General features: G+C 56.5%; 1 protein-coding gene across 4 annotated transcripts in view; it reads left to right on the top strand.

Annotated features, from left to right (window-relative positions):
• The window catches only part of Kcnq1 (potassium voltage-gated channel subfamily Q member 1), a 328,142-nt gene extending 306,574 nt beyond the window's left edge, over positions 1 to 21,568 (top strand). For 2 of the 4 annotated variants that reach the window (XM_074051015.1, XM_074051017.1), the window contains exons 16-17: positions 20,345 to 20,541; positions 20,638 to 21,568. In XM_074051015.1, the coding sequence (XP_073907116.1) occupies positions 20,345 to 20,541; positions 20,638 to 20,677 (237 nt within the window). In that variant the 3' untranslated portion in view covers positions 20,678 to 21,568. Of the gene's footprint in view, positions 1 to 20,344 lie in introns of all 4 variants that reach the window. The other 2 variants (XM_020168788.2, XM_074051023.1) reach the window with 2 other exon arrangements.
• Positions 21,569 to 24,974: the final 3,406 nt, after the last annotated feature.

Genomic DNA, 24,974 nt, shown 5'->3' with positions numbered 1-24,974 from the left:
TACAAATTAATATTACGTTATTTTATTACAAATTATTTCAAAGTGCAGGCTCTTTGACACGCATGGGATTTTCCCGGTGAGCTCTCTGTGCTCAGGTGGAGACGGTGCAGTCTCGTCTGCCAGCTGAGCTTGTTTTGGCCTCTCTGCTTTCTTACTGAGCCCTGTTCTGTCAGTTTTCCCCATGTAACGTGACCGCTTCTGAGAGAAGGGTGTTAACGTTTTCAGGAATGGTGTGCGCTCGTGGATTTGTTTTCTTCCTGCTCTGTAAGCCTGGGAACACACGCCCCTCCTCATATGGGAAAAATGGTCACCACCTGTCTTGATCTGCCCACCTCCATGCCTCTCTTCCTTCTCTCCTTCCAGGATGCCTCCCATGGGCTCTAGAAGCTACATCCTCCATGCTCCTTGCTCCTCTTACTCGCTTTCTTCTCTCGGTGCTGCATTCTGGGGGCTCCTCCTCCTCCAGCCCTACTCACACGTCCACTGGCCATTCTGCACCTCCACTCGTCTCTGGGGGTTCTCAGGAACAGGCCCCTAAACCTCTCTTCTGTTGATTATGACCACCCTTTTGCATCTCTCTGAGGGCATCAGATCTCGCCTAAGGCCTATTCTGGCTCGCCAAGTCCATCGGCTTCCCTCAGCGTGCACACTCCCCTCCAGTCAGGCTCTCTTCCCTCAGGGCAGGCCCGCTCCATGGGTGTTCACAACTCCGGGCCTGGCTCAGGACCAAGCTTCTTCTGTGGTGTAAATCCTGCTCCTTTGCTTAGCTGTGTAACTAAGTGCAGAGGCACAGCTTGTGCAAAGGCCCTGTGCAGGGCACAAGTTTAGCTAGTGAGAGGATTGGGGGGTGGCCAAGGTCTGGGGGCTAGGGTGGGGGTACGGGGCAAGAATCACACCCATTGGGTCTTCACACTATCCACAGAAGTTCTTGGAGGGTTTCACTGTGTGTCCTGAATTGTGCTGTGGTGTGGGAGTCGGGGAGCCTGCAGGGGAGCTAGGTGGATTCAGACAGAATGGGAGGTCATCTGGGAGAGACCCCTGGTAAGGCCTAGTGAGGGCAGAATCAGGCTTGCCCTCACAGTCACGGTGTCCCCTAGCCCTCTCCATAATTCTGGACTGTCCCACCACTGTGCCCCAGAAGCTGTTCAGAGGTTCTGCCCCCTCACTTACCTTGTTCCCTGGGCCACAGCACCTTCCTTCTTTGCCTGGCTGCTTCTTACTGATCCTGAAGTGTCTCCTGGAGGGTACTTCTTCCAGAAAATCCCATTATTCTGCTCTGTGCCCACTGGGTAAGCCTGTGGACCCCAGAAATACCCCGTCCTAGTCCTTGGAAACCACGCATGTGTCCTATATGGCAAAGTAGACTTTGCAAACATGGTTGACACAGAGGACCTTGAGATGGGGAGATAACCCTGGTTGGCCCTAAGTGTCATCACAGGGTCCCTAGGAGACAAGGCAGGGGTCAGAGCCAGAGAAGGACATGTGATGCTGGAGCAGAGCCCAGAGAGAGAGAAAGCACTGGAAAGTTGGGGCAGGGGCCATGAGCCCAGGATGCAGGTGACTTGGACACACTCACCTTTAGACCCTTGGGGAGGAGTCAGCCCCGCCAATGTTAGCTCAGAGACCCCTGTGACCACCCAGTGCCACAGGAGAAGAGTGGTGACTTGTTAATGAAACAACAGGGCAGGACACACACCAGTGCCAGTGGTGGCCTGAGTGATAAGTGGATGAGAGAATCAAGCCTGCCCTCATGGGGGCTTCCATCTGGGAAGTGGGGGTAGCACAAAATGGCAGCTATCAACCCACCATGTGGGAGTCAAGCATTTACTTAGAATCATACAGAGGGCTGTGAAGAGTGAAGGGGTGTGTGACAGGCTGTGGTAGCCTGAGGAAGCACCAACAAGCTGAGGATCAGAGGAGGTGTGCAAATTAGCCGAATCAAGTGGAGAGATGGGTTCAGACTTCCAATGGGACTGTGCCTCATGCAAGGGCCCTGAGGCATGAAGGAGCCTGACCTGTGGATCTGAGAGGAATCAGAGGACAGAGGATAGACCAAGGGAGAGAGTGGGATGGACAGGGGAGGATGGAGCACTAGACAGGGGTACCTGGTTACCAGGGCTAACCTCAGTACCGGGGGCGGGGGGGCAGCCCAAAGGACAGTGAGGCAAGGGAGTGATATCAAAAAGAAAAATCACTCTGAAATTCAAGAAGCTAAAGTAACTGCTAAGCCAGAACTGGATGCTATGAAAAAGAAACAACTAGAGACCCAGAAGCCACACTTGACAATGTTAAAAGAAAAAGGCTGGCAGAGTGGCTCAAGTGGTAGAACACCTTCCTGGTGAGCATGAGGCTCTGAGTTCAAACCCCAGTGCCGCCAAAAGGAAAAAAAACAAAAAAACCTCAGTAAAAGACTGAAGTAAATCTCTCAGAAAGTTGAATAAATACTAAGGGATGAAAAATAGGAGAGAACAGCCAAGAAGCATGGAGCCTCAACCCAAGACTATCCAACATCCCACAGCTCCAAGTTCCAGAAAAGGAAAGGAGAGGAAACGCAAAGGGAAGGCGAAGACACCAAAACCTGTAGCAACAGAGAGCAGCCTGTGCAACTGCATCCTTCCAGAACAGCAGAGATACAGGGGACACCCAAGAATCTTCTCAGAGAGCCGTCAGCTGACTATCACACCCCGGGCCTCTCAGGAGAGGAGGTTTGTACAAGAGGCCTCCAAAACTCTGGTGAGAAATAAAATTCTATACCCAGCCAAAATATCTGTTAAAGGTGCAGCTACAACAGACATTTTCAAACACCCAAGAATTTATAAAATTTGCTTTCCACACCTTTTCTGGGAAGGGAATGTGCTCTGGCAACATAAAACGTCTGCAGGGCTAGGTCAGTTGAGGCCCAAGCCCTGACCGAAGGCCTCCAGCCCAGGTGGGAGCATCCTGGGGATGCTCCAGGAGAGGCCTCTCGGGACAGGGAAACAGGTGGAGCCAAGAAGACCCAGGTAGCAATGTTACTGGGCGGAGTGAAGAACCTGAACCCAGAGCACATGGAGTGAGATTAATCCTGGCGGAGCCCTGGCTCCTCGGGGCACCCAGGTCCTGGGTGCAGAGTTGCTGAAAGCCACGATGAAGCTGTCCTGGGAAGTTGGAGGGACTGAAGCAGAGGATGGTATGACAACTCTAAAATATCTCACCTTGCCTTGCTCTTAAGAAGGCTCATAAAAAATATCTCCGATTGATGAAGCAAGAAACTCTACAGAAGCACGTTGCTAAAGGCCATGGGACCAGAGAAGGGCTGCCCAGGGAGTGAGCTGGGGGGCAGGCTGAGGCCTGGGAGGGTGGTTTGCCATAGAAGGTGTTCACAGAAAGTGATGACACACACGGGTACACACATATGATCTCGGCACACAAACATGCACACATGTGTGCTCATAATTCTCTTCCAGCAAGGGCTGCCCCTGGCTGAAACATGAGACATGGGGGCCAGTGTAGGTGAGAGGTCTTGGGGAGAAGAGGGAGGCTAGGACTGGGGGCTCTAGGAGAGGAGGATCCCTTGGAAAAGATGCCCCCAGGCTCTGGCTTGGCCAGGTGATAGTGGAGGAGAGGCCTGTGGGAGCAGAGCACAGCATCTTGAACTGGATGCCTCTCTGAAGGGTTGGCACCAGGCATCCACTGGGGGTTAGGGCAGGGGCTCAGAGGACGGTGGAAGCTGAGAATGGATTAGTAGCAAGCTGCTGGAGTGGAGAGCACCTGGGGGTGTGGATGAGGTCAGCTAGCAAGAGACTGCAGGGGACGAGAGCCTGGGAAGTGAGTGGCGCTGAACTAGGCTGGGAGGCTGGGGGCAAGAGAGCCAGGAGGACCTGTGGCCCAGGGTGGGGACAGAAAAGGGCGAGCTGGTGTCCACTGAGTGCTGTGGACACTCATACTGTGTCCTGTGCACCAACACGAGACCCAACAAGAGCTAAGCTGCTCTGCCACCAGTCTCCCTGAGTTCCCAGGGTCTTTCTGTGCCCCAGGGAAACTGAGGATTGGTGGAAACTGGTTCTCCCCAGCAGAGGGCCCGGGGCCAGGGTGTCTGTGGGCCAGCTCTGCACCCAAACACTGATCTGTGTGAGGGGATACCATCGTGCCCGGAGACAGGTCTCAGGGGATGAAAAAGCTAGAGAGGGAGGAGGCACTGAGGCAGGTCTGGGCTGGGCACAGACCGGACTGTCCCTCACGCTGTCCCAGCGTGGGCCTCCACAGCCCGGGAAGCCAGCTCTCAGTGGCCTAGGAGCAGCTGCCCGGCTGCCAGGGTACAGCCCGAGCCAGCGGGAAGCTAAGGGAGGGTTTCCGCCTGCACAAACCTTCCTGGTCCTCCTCCTGCTCCGCTTAGCCTCAGCTCAGCATCCTTCCAGGGAAATGGGCGTTTCCTGTGGGAAGGTCCTGGGCCTGGGTGCCAGAAGAACTGGCTCTGAGAGAGGCAGGAGCACCCACAGCCCCTGCTGGCCAGTGTCCCCACAGCCCTGCCTGCCAACGCACCCCACCCGTGTGCCTGAAATCACTCCACGGATGCTTCCTTCTTTGGATTCGAGCTGTCGTTGTCCTCAGCAAATATTTTCTGAATGTCTGCTATGTGCTAGGCACTGGGAACACAGGGGAAAGTATGTAAGCCCCAGAGGAAGCCATGCACAGTGAGCCACGGACAGTAAACAGATAATCATCCTCAGCAGGGCTGGCTAGGAGGGGGAAGCACCCAAAGCAGTCATTCACACTCCAGTATGAATGAGTCTCTCCAGTGCGCTGCACAATAACAGACTGGACCAGGGCGGCATCTGCTCCAGGGACTTGGGCAAGGGTGGGGGTGGAAACAGAGAGGGGGGCAGGCCATCTCCTTCTGCAGCCCAGGGTCCTGGAAGTCCCTCAGACCCCACCCTTACCTTGGCCCCATCTTGGCCCCTCCTGCCCTGTACCCTCTCCCCCTAGACCTTGTCCTCCCCCTCCCCACCATCCTGGACCGATTTTGTTGTCTGCGGAGATTTTGTGTAACTGCCTGTGAGTTATAAGTCTCCGGAGTAAGCAGGCAGCCTGTTACCTAACCAGGCCTGGCTCACGCCAATGTCTTGAGTAATTATTGGGGGTTGGGGCCGCAGCCTGCAGCAGAACCTCTCCCAGGGACTGCTGTTGCTTTTCACGTCAGCTGTGACTTGGACAGAAAACTGAAGAAGAGGGATGGGCTGGAGAGCAGCTTAACCCTTTGGGCCCCAGTTTCCTAGGGCCTCCTGGCAGGGACAGGCCCATCGGGGGTCAGAGCCCAAGGCCAGGCCCAGCATCCGCCACTTGGCAGAGCTGATGGAAACCAACGTGCGGTTCCTGTAGACAGTCACGGAAACTCGGGCGGACGCCTTGCTGCCGGTGCACCAGGCCAGCGTCCGAGGCCTTTCTCCCCCTCCTCCCCGCTGCTCGCTGCTGCCCCAGGTCCCCCCAGGCCCTCACCCCACAGCTTAGTTCTGCATGAAGGGCTCCTTAAAGGGGCACCAAGGGCCAGGAAGGCGTAGGGCAACAGGCACCTTGAGGGTCCCTCTCTTCTGGGAGGAGACTGCAGAAACCTCGTCCTCCCGGCCAGGGCAGGGATGATGACAGACAGCAACATGGTCTGTCAGGCAGGGATGGGCACAGCCAGAGCAGCTGAGTGAGGCACAGCCCGGGATAGGGAGGAAGAAGCAGGGTGGTCACAGGGAGCGGTGGGTAACTTGGGAGCAGCCCCAGTGGACTGTTCAGTCACTGGAAAGTCAGCCGCAGGAAGGTTTAAGCGCACAGAGTGGAGGTGACAGGTGCTGCTACTTTAAGCTGGGTGAAGAACAGGGTGGGGGTCCCAGAGAGGAGGCAGCCATGGGCTGCAGTCACCTACCAGGTATGGCAGGGGTAGGCACTAGTTCGGCTGCTACTGAGACAATGGCAGTAGGGTGGCCCGGTCAGGACAGAATTTTACACCTGCGGGGTCCCAGCCTAGCGGAAGCACCAGGGCTTGAGTGTGCATAGCGCAGCAGCCAGGCCCCGGACTTCTGCTCTATTTGCCTCTCTCCCCACAACACAGGAGTCCTGTCCTGCGCTACCCCCGCCCTTCTCTCTAGGCTTCTCTCTTTTGCTGCCATCACGTCTGCATTACAGCAGTGGAAAGGAGGAAGGGCATGAAGGGTAGGCCTCTCCCCTGTAGGGCCCTGTGTGTCTCAGTCAACTGCCTTCTGTCCACCGTGATGAAGGTCGCGCACGCCAGGGTCACTTTAGAGAATCACAGGGGATGAGTCTCTGTGCCAGGGGGGCAAGCCCCAACTTAATTCAAGGCTCTATTGATAAGGAGAGAGTGACTCTTGAGACAATGTCCCCGTCTTTGTCCAAGCACAAGTCCCATGTGGTGTAGGGAGAAAGAATTAGGTGTTGGTGAGAAGAGAAAGACACATTGGGGCAGCCAGGCTAAAAGTGGTGCCATTTCCAGGGACGAGGAAGGCAGGCAGACAGGCTGTGTCTAGAGTTTTGTTTGGGATGTGTTGAAGCTGAGATGCCACTGAGATTCCAAAGTGGTGATGTCAGGTGCCAGGACATCTGTGACCTGACTGATGTTATGCATCAGGCTGGGCACAGCCACTGTGTAGAGGCCTAGCCTGATGAAGGTGGCAACCAGGGGCACACCCACTATGTGCAAGGGCAGGACCACAGCCCAGCAGCCACCGTGCAATGGATGGCTGCAGAGGGGCAGAAGGAGACAGCCTGCATGGATGACAGCAAGGCAGGAACTAGGGGTCCTGGGAGCTGAGGGTCTTTGGCAGAGGGACTGGCTGCTGGGAAGGAACTTTCTGAGAAGGGAGGACAGAGGTAGCCTGAGGTGGCTCCAGGAGGTCACTGGTAGCAGGAGAGCAAAGTGCCAGGGCTAACAGCCCAGGTAAAGAGGGTGCTGAGATCATGTGCAGCTCCTGGATGAATAGGACAAATTAATACATCCTTGCTTCTGCTCCCTTTAAGCCCCACAAAGATGGCAGGAAAGGCACCAAGGGAAAAATCTGGAAGTATAAATTAATGAGGACAGACTGGGAAAAAAAAAAAAAAAAAAGACCAGAAAGATGCTGCCAGAAGATTGAAAACCACATGCAGAAAGGCAAGAGGAAGCTGACCTTGGAGACCAGACAGGGTGGACATTAAGCCAGGCAGGAAGGACCTCCACCAAGAGCCAGACAACTCCCAGCCAGGACATGGTTGGGGGCGGGGGGGGGCGGGAGTGGGACATGGTTGCAGAGGAGCTGAGGTAGGGATGCAAAGAGAATGGTTCTTCTGAGGCTCTGAGTGGCAGGGGCTACCCTGGTACCCCCAGCCCAGGAAGCCGGGTGCTGTCAGACCTCTGCCCAGCCAAAGACAGGTGTTTCAGTCTCTGGAGAAATGGAACCCAAGAGTTGTGTACTTGGGAACACTAGGAGCAACTGTGTATGCAGCCTGAGCTACCTCGATGGAATCAAGGGGTCTTCCATCAACACTTTGGTGCCCCCTCCTCTCTGCAACTCCCGGATCAAGGTCACATCATTGCTATTTCCGAACACCAGTGGTAAAGCAGACATCCTAAGTTTCCAGAGAGACAAAAGTAGGTTACACACAGAGAATCAAAATGGCATCAGACCTCTCCACAGGAATTCAGGAGGCTTGCACATAATGGAAAATGGTCTTCAAACTTCTGAGAGAAAAATGTATTTCCAAACTAGAATTCAAACTGTGTCAAACTCTCAAGTATAAAAGTAGAATAAAGATGCTTTCAGACATGCACAATCAAAAATTTTATCTCCCACATGCCTTTTCTCAGAAAGTTGCTCAGGGATATACTCCAGCAAAATGAAAGGAAAAAACCAAGAAGGGAGAAACATGGAATCCAGGAACCAGCAAGAATCTAATACCAGAAAAAAAAAAAAAAAACTGTTAAGTAAGACTACAGAACAACTAGCCCTGCTAGGACTCCAGGAGGAAAAAAAAATACAGTAAAGGTGACAGATTCCAAGTGTTTTCAAGAAGATAAATAGAAACCTTAAAAGTCTTGTGCAAGTTCAAGAATGGATTCATGACGGATGTATTAAAAACTAGGCAAAAGCCAAAGGCAATTCTCAACCTGAGGAAACACAAAAAGTTGTGATTATAGAAGCCCACGTGACTTGACTGAAAATAGTTTTTGTATAGCAATGCAAGAGTTATATAGTGTTTCTGTAAAATGCAGACTGTAATTCAGCTAGCCTAGAACTGGGATGTAACTGTGTCGAGAAGACAAAGGAACGGCAGGAGCAAAAGCTGGGGAGAACAAAACCTCAATTTTTTTCATTCTTCCTATTAGACTGTCACTAGATGATGTCTAAATCTTCAAACACAAGAATCACAATACTTGTGTGCAGTTTAGGAATTTCAAGGAAAGCTTCCTTTAGCCAGGAAGGTTAAAGGATTGGGAGTTGCGGCTCCAACGCTGCTCAGGCTTGCTGATGGTGAGAAGGCTGGAAAACACAGGAAGGAATGGGGAGGCATAATGGGAAACTGTCCTTGTCCTGGTGAGAAAGAAGAGGAAGAGGGGTTCCCCAAAGGGCTGGGACCCTCAGGGTCTTGGAATGGCAGGCCCTTTACACGATGTACAGACTCAGGGCTGGCTAGACCCTGGACCAAAGCCCTCTGGACCAGAGCTGGGGCTGTGTGGGGCAGGTCAGTAATAAGAAAAGAAGGCTCCCTGGCAGTGTACCCTGTCCTTTAGCCAGAGGTGACAGAAGAGGGACCTGGGCTCCTGCCTGGGCTGGCCTCCCAGGTCTGAATACTACTTTAGGTCTCTAAGGCCCCACTGAGGGAAAACCTACAAGTCATGACGACTGGAGACCCTGGTCCTCCTGAGGCTGTGGACCACACCCAATCTTGTCAGTGTATGTCTCCCACTACACCCTGGTGTCCCCCGTGACCTCTTCCTCCCAGCCCCAGGCACAGGAAGGGCGGGCGGGCTGGGAACAGTAGGACAGGCCTGAATCTCTCATCAGCTCATGGGGTCAGCCCAGGCCAGGCAGGCCCGGGGCCAGCCCAGAGCCTCCTTCCTGGGTGGAGGCCTCCCCACACTTCCACTCACCTTCCGAGCATTGCAGGCCTTCCCAGGAGCCTCCATGGCTGCGTTAGCCTCTGGTCTCTTCCCCAGTGGTACCACACTTGGAAGACAGCAGGGCTGCCAGGCATCTGGGCAGATGGGTGGTCATTCTCAAAGGCTGGGAACTCACTCATGAGTGAAAATACCAGAAGCTGAAGTAGAAAGAGGAAAATAAAGACCCAGCTGCCCATACAGGGCCCAGCAGGACAGGACCATCCAGGCTGGCAGGTCATGATAAGCTCTCCTGTCCTTCCTGGGAATGGGACCAATCAGGGTGGGTTCTGGCCTCATGGATCAGGAAATGAGATGAACCTCAAAGTCTACAGAGCATTGCTCAAGATGGATGTCCTGTGATACCCTCCTCACAGCTCCCCACACCAGTGAAAACAGGTCAGGGGAGGAGAGATGGGCTGTACCAGTCCAGAGGCTCAGTGTGACCAGGACCCATGAGGCAGGAGATTCCTAACATGGTTGAAATGACCTGGCTTAAGGCGAGGCTTGTGGTTGCTGGGCTGAACAGATGTTCCCAAGGTCAGGGCTGAGACCTCCTAGTGTCACAGCCACAGGACAGAGACTGAACTGAAGAGGGACAAGCGTGCAGGTGGGTACAGTGAAGGGCTGGTACCTGTCACCTGCACAGGGGTCTGACCAGAGCTCTGTGGAGTAGGGGTTCTCTTTTCTTTTCCACTGTAGTCTGATCCCAGACCCTCATCTTGAATTCTCCTCAGTGCAGACTCCTCCAGGCCACTGCTCCCTACTCAGGGCAGGCTACATGTAGAAAACAGGGGACAAGGTGGCAGCGGTGCCCACTGCCATTCCAGAGGCAGGAATGGGGGCCCTCCTGGGCCAGCTAGGAGGACCTGCTGGGCAGGGCCTCACACTCAAGGACTCCTGACCCCTATGTAGAAGCCACAGCAGGAGCCCTGTCCCCTGAGGGCAGGGCCTGAGGGAAGCCAGTAGGTTAGAGCAAAGGCAGCAGAGCCAGAGCCCTGGACCACCCTACCAGTGCCTTTCTGGCAACTGGGAAGGACACTGAGGCTCTGGAAGCCCAGTGGCCAGCCTGCGTCACTAGGGCAGGTCCAATCTCATATCTGACCCCTTTGTCATCTCAGTGTCCCTTTGCAGTCCCTGTCTCACAGAGGCAGGAATCAGGCTTGGGAAGTGGCCCGTGATCACAAGTGCCTCAGTCCAGGCTGTACACTAGGCAGCTGTACCCATGGCAGGAAGGAACCAGTGGCCTGAGGGAGGCCATGGATGAGCAACAGGAGGAAGGTGTGCCAGGGGCTGGGGCATGGCTGGAGGGCATCCAACATCAGGGTCCTTTCCGGCCAGCCCGGGAGCGAAGGGGAGCAAGACCTGCCAAGTATGTCCAGATGGGGCTGGAGCACTCAGGACCGGACCTGGAGCCACAGAGACTTCCTGCCCGCCCACCCTGCTCCCTGACCTCCTCACCCCTTCTGGACAGTCAGTCAGAGACATGGGGGGCGGGGGGAGGAGAGCTCCTATTTAGCCACAAAGAGTGTGGCCAGGGGCTACCTCCCCCACATTGACCACCTGCTGTGCTGGGCAGGGACCACGTGTCCAGAGGAGGCAGGTAATGGAGGAGGGGAGGTACCCAGTACAGCAGTGAGGAGGCAGCTCACACACCCGAGCTGAGCTGCAGAGGAGGACCATCAGGGAGGTGGCCAGGGTGTGACACTGAAGCTGTTGTGGAGGGTGGAACCATGTGGGGGGTATGGGGTGATGGAAGCCAGGACAGCCTGCAGTCCCTCTTTGCTCCTAGTAGCCGAAGGGCCATGGTGCCTGCCAGGCCGCTTACTGCCAGACTTATGCTGGGCCCATCAGACCTCAGCCTCAGGGGCCCTGTCTTCCAGGTCTTCACTAGCCTCCAGGGCTGCCCCAACACAGAGAGCACAGGGTTGGGCCGACCTGTGAGGTACTGAGTTCCTCAATTCTGCACACTGGGTAAGTAGTGGCAGAGGGTGCCCGGTGTTGGAAGGAGGAAGGATAGGAGTTGGGGGGGGCTTCTGCTTGGGGATCCTGAGACCCCCCCCAAGGAGGGACAGGTTTGGAGATGGTATCTGTCAAGAGGGGAAGATACGCCGGAGCCCCAGCTGGGCCTAGAATGTCAAGCAGGGCTCTTGGCCTGGCCGAGGTCTGCAAAGGCAGCCCCTCGATGTCCCCAGGACAGCAGCTGCCAGGAACAGATTCAACCTGGCAACAAGAAGTACCAACTGACCTTGTTTGCCTCAGGGGGGACTCCAGGAAAGGAGCTAGAGTCCAGATTCCAGGCCTGGGACCCCAGCCTAGAGCCCTGGGCCCAGCCTCCACCCTGGCTTCAGCCTCAGGTTCTGATTTCAGGGAATCTGTCCTGGAAGCAGGAGCCAGAAGTGGGGGGGGGGGAGCGGGAGGGAGAGAGGCCCCATCCTGAATGCAGGCCGGGCCGGGGGCTACCCACCCGTCTGGGTTGACTGCAGCTGCATCTTGGCCCCAGCCGGCTGAGTCATGGGGCCGCTGTCTCCAGGCCAGGACTGAGGCAGGATAGGCAGGGAGACTGACTCTCCCAGCCCCAGGAAGGAAGGCAAGCAGGGCTCCCCTGGGGCTGGGGCAGAGGCATACCCAGTTGGTGCCTGCCTGTACCCCAGCATTTGACCCTAGGTCCCTGCCACTGGTTTGGATTCTGCCCCACAGCCCAGTGCCTGGCCTCCTGTGCCCAGTACAGGGCCATGCATAGCTCCAGGGGCTGACAGGGAGCCCATGTCTGAAGCTACACACACATACATACACACCCTATGCGTGGGTGTGTATATACGGGTCAGGCCCCTTAGCCAGTCACCCTACTAGGAGTTCTAGATCATTCTAGCCTCTGTGACTCATGCATCACAACCTACAAATCATTATTGGACATGTACTGTATGCCAGGCACTAGTACAGCAGGGAAGAAGCCCCTCTCTGTCCCCATCTTGCTGTCTGCCTGCCATAGACACGGACAGTTGGAACACTCCAGGGAAAGGGGTGGTGCATGTGCCACAGGCATTTGTGGGAAGGGTGGCAAGGCCTGAGATGACACTAAATAAGTCTGAAAAGGAGGGAAGCCACCATTTGAGGCTCCAGGGCCTGCATCCCGGGAGCAACAGATGCAAGCGGCCTGAAGGGTTTGGCAAGGCTGGAAGAAGGAGGCCAAACATGAGGGTGAATGAGGATCGGTGCTCCACTGGAGTTGGTCAGTGGTCACAATGGAGTTGGGGTCATAGGAGGCATGGAGGCCAACAGCAGGGAGAGAGAGGGGCTGCTATAGAGGAGCTATGGGGCCTGGGGAAGAGGTCAGGTCCTTACCAGGAGTGAGGACGAAGGAGGCCAGGGGCTTGGAAGGCTTGGAAACTGCTGAGTGTTATGATGGAGAGGCCTGGGCACCAGAAACAAGGGGGCCAGGCTTGGAGTCATCTGAAGACCCTAGATCCAAAGTAGGGCTTTGAGAAAGGAGGTAGGAGAATAGCCTGGAAGGAGACATGTGGAGCGGGAGGCCCTGCCCACCTGCAGAGATGAGTGTCCCAGGGACACCAGGTCAGAGGTAAGAAACCTTTGGAAAGAAGCAGAGACCAAGCAGAGCCCAGAGGGGACAAGGGACCCTCGAGGTGTTAGGGTCAGGCGGCAGGCACAGGCACCACTAGAGCAAGGCCTTGCCCCCCCACTCGCCCCAGCAGCTGCTCCCCAGAGCAGGAGGCCCCACGCTCATGGAGCCCATGGGTCAGTGTGGGGCCCTAGAGCCTTGAGCAACTTGTCCTCCAGCCAGGCTCCGGGTAGTGACTCCTGCAGGTCCCACAGGAAGGGAAGGCTGGCTGCGTGCACAGCCACCCCAGGAGTGAGCACCCTGGATGTGTTTCAGCAGGCAGCCTCCCAACCTGTGATGAGTGGAAACAAGCGGGGAGAGCTACATGTGAGTCACGTTACCCAGTGGCAAAGCCACCACAGGGATACAGAGGGATACGGAGTCACATGCCAAGCTGGGTAGATACCTACAGGATCCAGGGCAACTGGACCCTGCCCCCAGGAGAGGTCACCACATAACACAAGCCTTGGTCCCCAGACATGAGCCCCACAGCTACCCTGCTGTCCCCTCCTGCTGAGGAGGTATTAGGAATCCCAGGTCACCCAGCAAGTGAGGGGCCACCTAACCTGGCAATGTCCCTACCCTCAGAGAGATGACCATTTAAGTAGTGATGGGGCAGATGGTCAGATGTGCCCAAGAGAAGGACAGGAAGATGGCAAGCCTCAGACCAGGAGGAAGAGGTCCCACCCTGGACCCTGGGAGGTCTGTGAGATGTCCAAGGGAGGCGTTCAGCATGAGCAGGGAACTGGGGAAAAACTGAGCTGGAGGAGAAAACTGGGGAGACATCCATGTCTAGATGGCATGAGAATGTTCTAGAAGGAGGAAAGGCATGGAAGGAGGTCTAGGATGAGCCATGGCTTGGAGCATCCCTGCAGAGGTCACGCTGGCCCAGCTCCTGGAGAAGCCTTGCCCAGGAAAGGCAGGTCCTGGTCAGTGTGACATTAGGAGTCAGGAGTCAGGAGTGGCCACCAGGTAGCAAGGGTTGCCATGAGGAGAGAAAGCAAGGACCACAAGGCTGCGCAGCCCACCCAGTGGTTTGGCCATGGGGGAAAGACAAAATGTCTGCTGGGAGAATGAGTAGGCAGTTGGATGGACAGGGGGACACATGCAGGGGGCTGGGCTGTGAGAACTCTGAGCGTGTTCACATGTGTAGGTGGACACAGACACAAGGTAGACAGGACCAGCTTTGGTTCTGGGGATACTGGGCAGGGGGCTGGCCTCATCCAGAGTGTGGGGGGAAGGGAAGGAGGGAGGGGTGAGGCCCTACAGCAGCAGGGTTGGCCTGTGGTTTCTTAGGGACATAGGCAGTTGGGGACAGGTGGACTGTGTGGACAGAAGTGAGGTTTGCTGGGCCATGAGGTGCACTTAGGGGTTCTGAGTTCCCAGACCCCAACTGAGAGCCCCAGTGAGGGTGGGGAGCTGTAGAGGGGCTGGGTCCAGTCGGAGAGCAGCCGGTGCAGGGCAAGTGTGAGAGGCCCTGGAACAGACACTGAGCCCCAGGGCCTCTGCCTACCTGCTCCTGGGGCTGGGCTGAGGGGTCCACGCCCGGCTTGGTTTGGCTGAGGCCGCAGAGCTTGCTGGCCTCTGGTACAAAGTGTTCTGCCCAGCGTCCCCCTGGCTTTCCGGGACTCAGTAGGCTTGTCAGAGGAGAATCAAATGCAGGTGGGGCCTGTGCCCGCCGCCAGCACAAACACGGCCTCTCGGCTCCCAGCGCCTTTTTCCAGCCTGCCCTTCATATTCCCGCTGGCCAGCTCCTGCAGCAGCTGCAGAACCAGTCCATTGGAGCTGCCTCCACAAACAGGACCCTCCCCTCCGAGGCCTGCTAGGGGCTGGCCAGTCCCCTGGGAAGACTTGAGCTCCCCTTCCCATTCCTAGGCAGGAATCTCCACCACCCCAATCTACCTGCCAGGTGGCTGTATGTGGTTCCCTGCCCACTGAGCTATTGGACCCCGCTGCCAGGTGGGGTCAGGCAGGCAGAGACCTCCAGGGCCTTCAGAAACTATGAGCTGTGTTGGGCCCCAAGCCTGCCAATGACCCCCTCCATAACCTCTGCTCTGGGGGCCTTTCTTCCCTAAGACTGATGTCAGCAGAGCTCACGGAGGCCTGGGGTCCACAGCTCCAGGCATATGTGTCATTCCCAACAGGGATGCTAGGAAGGAAGGAGGTGGCTGGAGTCTTACCGTGTAGGGCCATGTGGCCCCAGCCCAAGAGTGGCAACTGAGCACAGACCCCATAGTTGAGGACAAGGTAAGGGGGGAGTGTCGTGAGCCCATCCAGGACAATGTTAGGCTGTAGAACAAGGAGAAACTCGGGACTTGGATTGTGTGGCACCCCACAGTCATGGTGAGAACCCATCTTCTGCTGAGTGCAAAGGGGTGAGGGATCTTCTGGGAGTGCTGAGCAGAGAAAGGAGATCTGTTGGACAAAGGAAGCAAGAGCGAAGTTGTTGAGGTCACCCAGGGAAGCTGCTGGTCCAAGCTCCCTACTGGACTTCACAACAGACCACGTTGGGTTCACCTCCATCACGGGTACTCTGCTCCCCATGTCATAGCTGCCATAATTAGAACTGTTCAGAAGCTGGGTGTGGTGATCCATGCCTGTAATGCTGCCCTCGGGAAGTGGAAGCTGGAGGACAGTCAATTGAAGGCCAGCCTCCAGACCCAGTATGTATGTAGTGTAGCAAAGTAGTGAATAAAAGAGTTGTCTGACCTTGGTGGGGGACGAGGGTGACCACTAAAGGCACATCTGTAGTTCCAAATCAACTCCACACAAATCAAAGATTATCAGAGGACAAGCCTTTGCATGCAAAGCATCCTTACAAATTAATGAACCTGGCCGTCGGGTGCTGGCCCCTGGCCTCTGCTTCTCTGCCCAGGGCTTCCCTAGGGAGAGCGTGGTCCCTGGGGGCTTCTGCCCCCTCTTGGGCCCCAGGAGAAAAGCCAAGATCTCATCCATTCATTCTGCAGGACCAGCTCTAGCCCACATGGTTTTACTAAGCACCTACTATGTGTCAGACTCTCAAAGACTGGGTAGGGACTCAGCAGTTCCAGGCTGACCTCAGCGGCCTCAGATTTGGGGAAGAGACAACAAGTAAGTCAATCAATAAACTCGGGCAGTGAGTGGTGTGTGCCATGGGATGTGAGGGAAGGGGGGGCCGGAGGAGATAAACAGGCACTTTAGGAATAGAGATTGGGGGAGACTCTCCTGGACATGTGAGCTGAGGTTACACAAAGTGATGGAGAATGGTTTTCCAGGCAGAGGGGACAGCAAATGTAAAGGCCCTGGGGCAGACTAAGATGATGTGTTCAAGACCTAAGAGAAGGTGTCAAGGAGGGGCAAGCAGAGGCAGCATCTCAGAGAGGAAGCAGCAGAGGGAGGTGAGATGCTACCCTGTGGAAAGAGACAGCTTAGGGAGAGCGCAGAGCTCAGCCAGCTGCCCTGGAACAAACATGAGGGGTGCAGGTATGTGACTCAGGGGCGATGGCCACTGTCCAGACAAGGGACAGGCCTGGATCAGGCGGTGGAGGAGGGACAGGTTCAGATGTGTGCCTCGGAGGGCCCAGGTGAGTGGGCTGGCACTGGGAAGTCTGGAGCTGGGTCACACTGTAGATATGGGTGCCATTGTCTGAGACAGGAAGACAGGATTGGTCACAGGCAAGGAGAACCAGGATCCTCAGGAGGATTGCTAAGCTGAGATGCCAGTGGACGAGCATGTCAGGTTCATTCCACACTCCTGGGTCTGTCCCTGAGCTCATGCCACAGCAAGGATGAGCAGAGGCCCAGGGCTGGAAGAGCCCAGTCCTAGTGGGAGAAATGGGTGAGGAAGGAGATGCCAGGCACTCTGGAGAGGCTGGGAAAAGAAAGGGCTGTGCGGGGCCATGGCAGAGGGAGAGAGGTGGCCCCTGATCCGGTGACATTGGCAAAAGCTGAGGGTGGAACAGCAGGGATAAAGACCCTGAGGCAGGTAGACATTGCCACATGTAAGGAACAGCAGAGACCTGAAGTAGATGAGGATGGGACCACGTGGGAAATAGGGGTGTGTCTGGGGACTCTGGAGTCCAGCCACAGAGGGACTGGAGCCAAAAGGGCAGTGATGTGACTTGATTTGTGTTTTAGAAATACCTCCATGTGGAAGCCCACTGGCGTGGGAAGCCAGTCCCAGAAAGAGATGATGGCAGAGCCAGGCACCAGTGGCTCACACTTGTGATCCTAGCTACTCGGGAGTCAGAGACCAGAAGGATCATTGTTCAAAGTCCAGGGAAATAGTCCAAAAGACCCTATCTCAAAAATACCCAACACAAAAAAGGGCTGGCAGAGTGACTCAAGTGGTAGAGCACCTGCCTAGCAAGCATGAGGCCCTGAGTACCACTGAGAGAGAGAGAGAGAGCGAGAGAGAGAATACAGTGGCTACAGAATAGCCCCACTGTACATGCTGCTCCTGAAGCCCTCCCTACATCCTCCCCAGTGTCTGTGAAATGAGGTGCCCTAATGCTGTCCCCCTGCAGGGCTGTAGAAATGAGACACGTAAACCCTGGACACACAACAGGTGCTGAATAAAGGCTTCTTCTCAGCTGGTGACCCCAGGCAGGCCTCCTCCTGTCACCAAGCCTTGTTTACCTCCTGTACAAAAAGGAAGCCACCCAACTGGCAGCCATGGGAGGTACCCACTGCCCATCCAGGCCTAGTGTAGCCACTGGGGAGAGGTGGTGTGTGCCTGGGTCTGGGGGAACAGGCAGCCTGGGGCAGGTCAGAGGGGGTTGTCTGGGCCTTGTTGAGCCTCTAGCCAGTTTTCCACCCAGGCCTGGTTTCCTGGTTCCTAAGATGGAGGAGTGGGTGTGAGTGAGAGCCAGTCGGTGCGAGTAGACCAAATAGCCCCGGCCAGAGGGCAATCGTGGGGCTCAGGGCTCCTGTGCACCCTGCCTGGAGCCCCCTCCATAAAACTCCCTGCAGGCCCCACTGGTATCTGATTGCTCCAGGCCCAGTACTGAAGATTTTGATCAGACCTCTGGCACTGGCCCCATAGCACTTGGCTCCTCAGGACACATGTCAGGAGGGCCCAGGTGGCCTGGGCTGTCATCAGAGGCCTGCCTTGCCTTGGAACACTGAGCAAGGACTCCAGAGGAAGCCCAGGCTGCTGGCCCCCTCCCACCCTAGGGGAATGGATGCAGCCCGCATGCATCACAGACACCCCCTGCCCTCCAGGACCCCCAGGTGGCCCTGGCCTTGCCTGACCATCCTTGTCCAGTCTGGCTGAGGCAGCCCAGAGCATCCATAAGACCAGAGCCTTCGGGGGTCCCAAATGGGGATCAAGGCTGGGCAGGTTCTTCAAAAATTTCTTTTGAAAGACTCTCTTTTTCAAGATATTCTTTTGAAAACAAATTCATAACCACATCAAACAGGAACCCCCATCCCCTTGGGTTTGATTGCCAGCCGCCGCAGGGCTCTCTAACTAGCTGTTATTCTAATTGCTTTTTTCTCTTCTGAGGCTGCAAAAGTCATCTATGGTTATTGATTTGGTGAGTCAAGGCAGGGCACAAAGGGGCTTTTGATTGCCTTGCCCTTTTAATCACTATCAAATTTCCAAGATCCCCAAAACTGAACCCTCCCAGGGGCTCTTGGGGAGCACCAGCCCAGTCCCTGTAGTAGGCACTCTCTTCCCTGAGGGCAATGGCACCTCTCTAGGCATCTGCCTACTCAGATGTGACTCTCTGCGGCCTGGGTGTGGCCGAGGCGGCTCCCTCAGTATGGTCAAGGTGCTCGTGGGCTTTGTGGCCACAGTCAGAGCCCAGAGGGAGGAGATGAGGTCTGAGACTTCAGGACCACTGCTGAAGGGCTATCTCAAGAGCTGAGCTCTGGAAGTGAGGAGCTGCCCCAAGCCCAGGCTGGAGTACTCTCCTGAGAGGGGCCAGCAGAACTGGACACAAGCCTGGGCTGCTCAGGGAGCCCCTTTGAGACTGCTGGGACAGACATTCTGTTCCTCACCTGGGAGAGACCCCTCCTCTCATCTTAGTCCCTCAGGCAGCCCCACCTACCCTCTCCCCTGCCCTCCATTTAGCGTCCCTAATATGATGGGTGACCATAGAACCCATCCCTAGCAAGCTAGCAGCCCTTCCTCCGGCCAACACGGGTCTGATCCACTGTATCTACCAGCATCTCAGCCCAACTACTTGGTCAGCAGCAGGGCCAGGCCTACCTAGGGCACAGACCTCATCCATGACACGCACATGTCAGGTGGAAAGATGTGACCTGCCCCTGCTGGCCAGGACCAGCAGTCAGCACCGGACTGAGTCACCTTGGTGGTTTTTAGCCCAAAGCCACGATTTTCCCTGAGGCAGCTCTGGCCTACTGTCCACCTGCTGCTTCTCTGCCCACCCTCGTCTCTGATCTTTCCAGCACTTGAGGTCTTCCCATGGGGAAGGAAAAGGAGCTACTGAACCATCGCAGCCCTGAGGGAACCACCGCAGGACACTGTCCCCATTGCAGAGGTCACCATCTGGGCTGCAGCCCCCTCAGCTGGCCCTCAGTCTGCCCCTGGGTGTTGCAATCCTCCCATGCAGGACCCTCACCTCTTCTGTCTTCCTGCCACCAGGGCTGGGCTCTACCCTATCCCACCATCATGCCTCACTTCTGTTCTCTAATGCCCCGGCTCCTAGGTCACATGGAGGTCCTTTTTAGGCCTTTCAGCCACCACATGTGTCTATCATCTGTTTAGCATCTGTTCTGCATCATGTTTATCCCAGGCCTCTACCCTACCTCTACCTCCCCTTCACAGCCACCACCCCAGGGCAAAGAACAGAACAGGCCGTTGATCGGTGTGGTGGAGACCAGGAGGCTGGGAACAGTCTAGGCACCAACCTAAGCCATGGGGGTCTCCAAGTGAGGAACAGGTGCCTGGGGGAATTAACAGTGGAAAACTCCCTGGGTGCAGAGTCCAGTATGGGTACCCACCACTGGCCCACCCAGCAGAGCCCAGACCTCTGCCTCCTGAACCCCTGCAGGCACCGCTGGGCTGCATCCTCACACTGCCACCATGTGCCAGTCCCCATGAGCTCTGCCCCTTGGCGTCTGGCTTCAACTCTCCTCCAGGTTAAGCAGACATGGCCCCCAGTCTCTTTAACCACATCCCCAAGACCCCCTAGCCTGGCCCAAAAAGCTGAAGACTGCAGCAAAGCCAGAACTTCAGGGCCTGGTCCCTGGTGCCAGCCCCACTGTTCTGGATGCCCCAGGGGCCTCCAGAGCTGCAGAGGCCAGCAGGCCCCAGAGGGGGCTGAGGAGCAACCCCAGCCACTAATCTGGAGGGAGAACCAAGGAGCAGGAGTGCCCTGTAGCCCCAAAACTGTGTATGTATAGTCACACACATGGATCCACAGCATGCAGGTCACACACCCCAGTAGGCAGACACGCACACACACACACACACACACACACACACACACACACACGGGCATGCAGAGGGCGGTACAGACGGTATCTGCTGGGCTACTGTGTGCACAACAGCGTCGGCAAACACTTGGCACATCCCTCTCTCTGGCCTCACTGGCCTGAGCCCTAAGGTGGCCTGCACCAGGCTGTCCCCACCACTAGACTCAGCTCTGCTCTTGTTCCCTCAGGTGACACAACTGGACCAGAGGCTGGTGGTCATCACTGACATGCTCCACCAACTACTTTCCTTGTACCACGGAGGCCCCTCCAGTGACAGCAGGGCCCAAGTGGTCCAGCCCAGTGGCGAAGATGGCTCCATCCACCCTGAACTCTTCCTGCCTGGCAACGCCCTGCCCACCTATGAACAGCTGACCGTGCCCCGGAGGTGCCCCGAGGAGGACCCCTAAAGGGGGTTGGTGGGGGCCTAGAAGGGGAGGCCAGGGGTGGCCCCATTGGGTCTTTTCTACTTCCCTCTCAACAGGGCACCCACCTGGCCATGGCCACCTCCTCAAAGACCCTGAGAACACCTGGCAGCCCAAGGTCCTAATGCCCTGTGGCCACTCTACCCAGCCGAGCCTGAGCAGAGTTCACCGTGACCACCTCTTCCCCACCAGTGGGTACTAGAACTTGGCTGGGTGTGGGGTCCCTCTCAGGCCTGAGCTGTACCCCCCCATCATGATGGCTCTCACAGTGGTTGAGTCACAGTGGTAGGTTCTATCCAGGGCACCTGACCTGGCCCAAGTATAGCCAGGACGAGGTCCAGGCCAAAGTGGCCTATCCTGGCTGAGCCAGACAGTTTCCTGAGGGGAGACTGAGGAACAGCCTGGACAGAGTACGTGAGTCCCTCTCACCCAGTCTTCAACCCAGGACGTGCAGGGAGCAGGCAGGGCAGGGCAGGCCCAGCCCAGCCAACGACAGGACAGCCTGCAATAAACGTGCAGAGGTTCGGCTTCCTCATTCCGAGAGATGTGGACCTCAGGAGCAGGGGGCTGTGAGTACCCCACGGCTTCCCCCAGGCACCTCACTGACTGGGGAATGCCACCCCACTCACACCCCACTCTGGACAGGCAGCTTCTCCTCCTGCTGTGGAGAACAGGGTCCTCTACCTGCTCTGCGTGCAGCACCCCCTTCCCCTGTCCCCAACTCCCTGCTGGTCTGAGCAGCCAGACAGACACACTGGACAGTCACACTGGCAGGAACCCCAGCCTACCACATCCCTCCACTGGTGACCAAGCCGTGAGGGTGTTAAAAGGCATCAGTCTCTCCCAGGATGGCTCCCTCTGGGCCTCACGTCTCACAGAAATCAGGATAATTTGCGGTGATTCGGAATCTGTGTTTTAATGAGGTTCACAGTGTGATTTTGATTGCTAATTGTGCAGGCTTTTCCTAATAAACAAGGAGCATCACGGGTTGATCTCTGCGCTGCTCTTGCCTTGATTCAGGGGGATCGAGGGGAACACTGGGACAAGCTGGTACTCAGCCTTCACCTTGCCGTCTCCACTGCTCCCTCACAAGGCCCTCCCTTATGAACCGGACACCTGTGATTCCGTGGGAAGCAGGTGCCCAGGTGACTGCTGAATGGGCTCTGCCTGTGCAGACGGTGCTCAGGCTCCAAGCCCTCCCAGGGGCTATGAGCTGTGCCCAGGCTCTGGAAGCCTTGACCAGACAATGTGGTCATAGTGTGGTCACTACTTGTCTTCTAGAAGACCTTGAGCCCTGGGACAGATGGGCCTGGCCCAGGGCCTGGCCTAACCAAGACTACTGATGTACCCCTGGATGGCCATCCTGAGACATGCCTGGGCCTCTCCATTTGCCCCTTCCAGGCCCGGTTGGCCCTTAACTCAGGACCTAGGAGGCCCCCAGGGAGTAGTGTCTTTTCAAGCCTGCTCCTCAGGACCCCAAGGATTGGCCTCCTGAGGTGGGAGGACACCAGGGTGGGCCAGAGAGCCTGAGGCCCACACATTTGCACCTCCCCTTCAAGGCTTTGACACCTTGTTGATAACACAATAGTCATCCACCTGTCCAATCAGTCCTCTAGGCTGGAGGCAGTGCCCAGCTCAGAGACACACATCGGGCAGGGGTGGAGCTGTCTGCCCCCCTTGGTTCCTCCTCCTGTCCCCCTCCTATCCTTCCAAGCCCACCCCAAATTCCAGGCTAGCAGGACTAGGGGCATCTGCAATGTCAAGGATGGAGCTGTTCTGAGTCTGGAAGGAGCAAGTAACCAGTAGTGGAAACAGAAGAGCCAGATGTGAGGTGCCCACTGAGGCCCCTGTGGGAGGGGAAGGCCCCAGGTCCCTCTTCACCTACATCCTCACCGGGCCTGCACCTACCAAGAGCTCCCCAGATACCAACCATGGCTCCCACCCACAGGGTCTTGGCATCTGGCCTGACCAGCACTGGCCTGCATTGGGGGCTCCATAGCAGTTGCTTCAAGGCAGTAGCTGTTGTCTCCTTGTTGGGTAAATATTTGTGCAGGCCCAGGAGGCGACTGGCTGGAAGGCAGGGCCCTCCACGGCTCACGCCCAGGCCAGGCTGGGGCTGCCCATCTGGGCAGGGCGCGGCCCTGCACCCGGCCGGCTTCGTGGCCGTACTCAACTGCACACCAAGCACCCAAGTGCTTCCCTCCTGGAAGGGCCATTGCGACCCTCTCGGGTGTGAAATGCAATTTACCTGAAATAAAGCCCAATTATGGAATTAGCTAATTAAAGCCGCAGTGGAGGCTGGGCCTGGCTGGCCGAGTGCTCAATGCCCGCCTGGTGCCCGCGGTCTGAGGGAACAGATGGTGCCCTGGCCTGCGGTGCTGGCTGCATTCCTTCACTCTGTCCCCCTATAAGTGACCTAGACAGCACATGACCATCTGGTGTGTGACATGTCCTGCGGGCCCGGACAATGGCCCGGCAGACCTCTCCGTGAGAGGGCCGTCGCCCGGGCAACGGTGGTATGTGCAGCGCAGCCCATTCACGGCCCCCGCCCTCAGCTCTTTCTTCAGGCCCTTTGTGGGCCTCGCCTCGGCTGCCTGGCGGCCCGGCTGACAATGTCCACGAGTATTCGTCCCTAGAGCCGTGCCTTTGTCTCCAAATTGGACTCCCTGATTGAGGTCCTGGCATCCAGTGGATGCCAGGAGCATCTGCAGGGGGCCAGGTGGAGCTCCTGCTTTGTGGCACCCAATCCTCTGCCCACAGGCCCCTCCCCACCTTTGGTGGCACCTTGTGGGCTCTGGGTTTGGCCTGAAGAAGCCAGTCTTGGAGCTCACATTGGCCAAAGCTGAGGTTCTCTCACCTGGGAGCCAAGGTGCCTGGAGGAGGAGGAGACCCTGACAGGGCTCGCTGCAGAACCTGCACCGGCCACTCTTCCCTGCCTGGGGTATAAGGACAGTTCTGAAAGGGTTCCTCAAAGGAGCATGGGGCAGGATTAATCGAGATAAGAGCAGTAACCCTAGCATAGACCAGGCATACAGCAGGTGCTTAATAAAGGCAGCCAGACAACTCATCTGGGTGGGTGATTCTGGTCTCCACCTCGTCGCTGTACCCCTGCCTGGTCTGCTGAACCGGGACTCCCTCCCGGCCCCTGCTGCATCCAGCCTCACTCCTCCTCCTCAGAGCAGAGCCGGGTGCCCAATGCAGACAAGGCTGCTCTCTGGACCCCACCCAAGCCAGCTCTGGACCCCACTGCCCAGCTGACCCTGCCCGCTGCTCCGGCATCTCTCTGCAGGAGCCAGGCCAACCCAAACAGCACCCAGCACCCTGTCTACTCAAGAGCTCCTTCAAGAACCATCTTGGCAGGCAGGTGCCCTTCAGGTTAGGGGACAGTAGGGTGGTGGAGCATGTGGCACAATCGTGGCCCTGCTGGGTGCTCAGAAAGTGCCAGTTAAGGCATAAATGACTTTGAACATCAACTTAAATAGTAATAATGAAAAGCAGGACTGTAAAACAGGTACAGTGTGGGGGAGTACTAGCGGAAGCCGGTGAAGGAAGGAGATTAAGGTGATGCTATATGGCAGATGGACTTCATGTACCTATATGAAACAGAATCTCTTGCAATTGCTTTAAGTGGGGCAGGGAGGGGTTTGAGGGGGGAGAGACGATGGGAGTAGTGTAATTAATGTACAATATAAGTCTAATCGGAATTGTCACTATAAACTCCCCCCCATTTAATGAATCCTAATAAAAAATTCATTTAAAAAAAAACATAAAATGAAGGCTTGGGGAGGAAATGCTGGCACTGCTTGGGCTGCAGAGTTGCCTGGACCCAGTCAGGGCACCAGCAAGCAGTGCTATCAGATGCACACCCAGCAGAGGGGCTGCACCCTGTGCCCTGGAGGAGAGCATCGGGCCTGGCCTTTGGACCTGAGGCAGTCGTATAGCTGGCAAGGTAGACATAAAAGGCAGCTGGGACCAGGCTGCTGGGGTGCCACACACAGTCCCCAAATGGCACCCCCTTGTGTGATCTCCTGGGTCACCTACAGAGCTAGATGTACTTCCCTGATGTACAGTGACCCCTGATTCTGAGGCTCCCTCCCAGCTAAGCTGAAACCCACTTTCCCCAGAGCTATGGGCCCCTAGTAGTACTGCCCTCTGGGTTCTGGGACCAGAGGACTTCCCCCTGTCACCATCCACAGCCCCGGCGGCATCCTCTCCACCCTTGCCTCTGATCTTGTTCTTGAAGCCAGTGAGCTGGGGAGACAGGCCTCTGCTCTGAGCCTCCATACTCCCAGTCCTGTCCCCCACCATCACAGGTCCCCACCTGGATCAGCTGGGGTCTCAGCACCAGGACCTGGGTATGCCTGGGGCAGCCAAAGCTGAGCAAATAGCTTCAGTC

This window comes from Castor canadensis, chromosome 1 (assembly GCF_047511655.1).
Source record: "Castor canadensis chromosome 1, mCasCan1.hap1v2, whole genome shotgun sequence".
Lineage (NCBI taxonomy): Eukaryota > Metazoa > Chordata > Mammalia > Rodentia > Castoridae > Castor > Castor canadensis.
The sequence above is the reverse complement of the archived record's forward strand: the minus strand, read 5'-3'. Positions and strand labels throughout refer to the sequence as shown.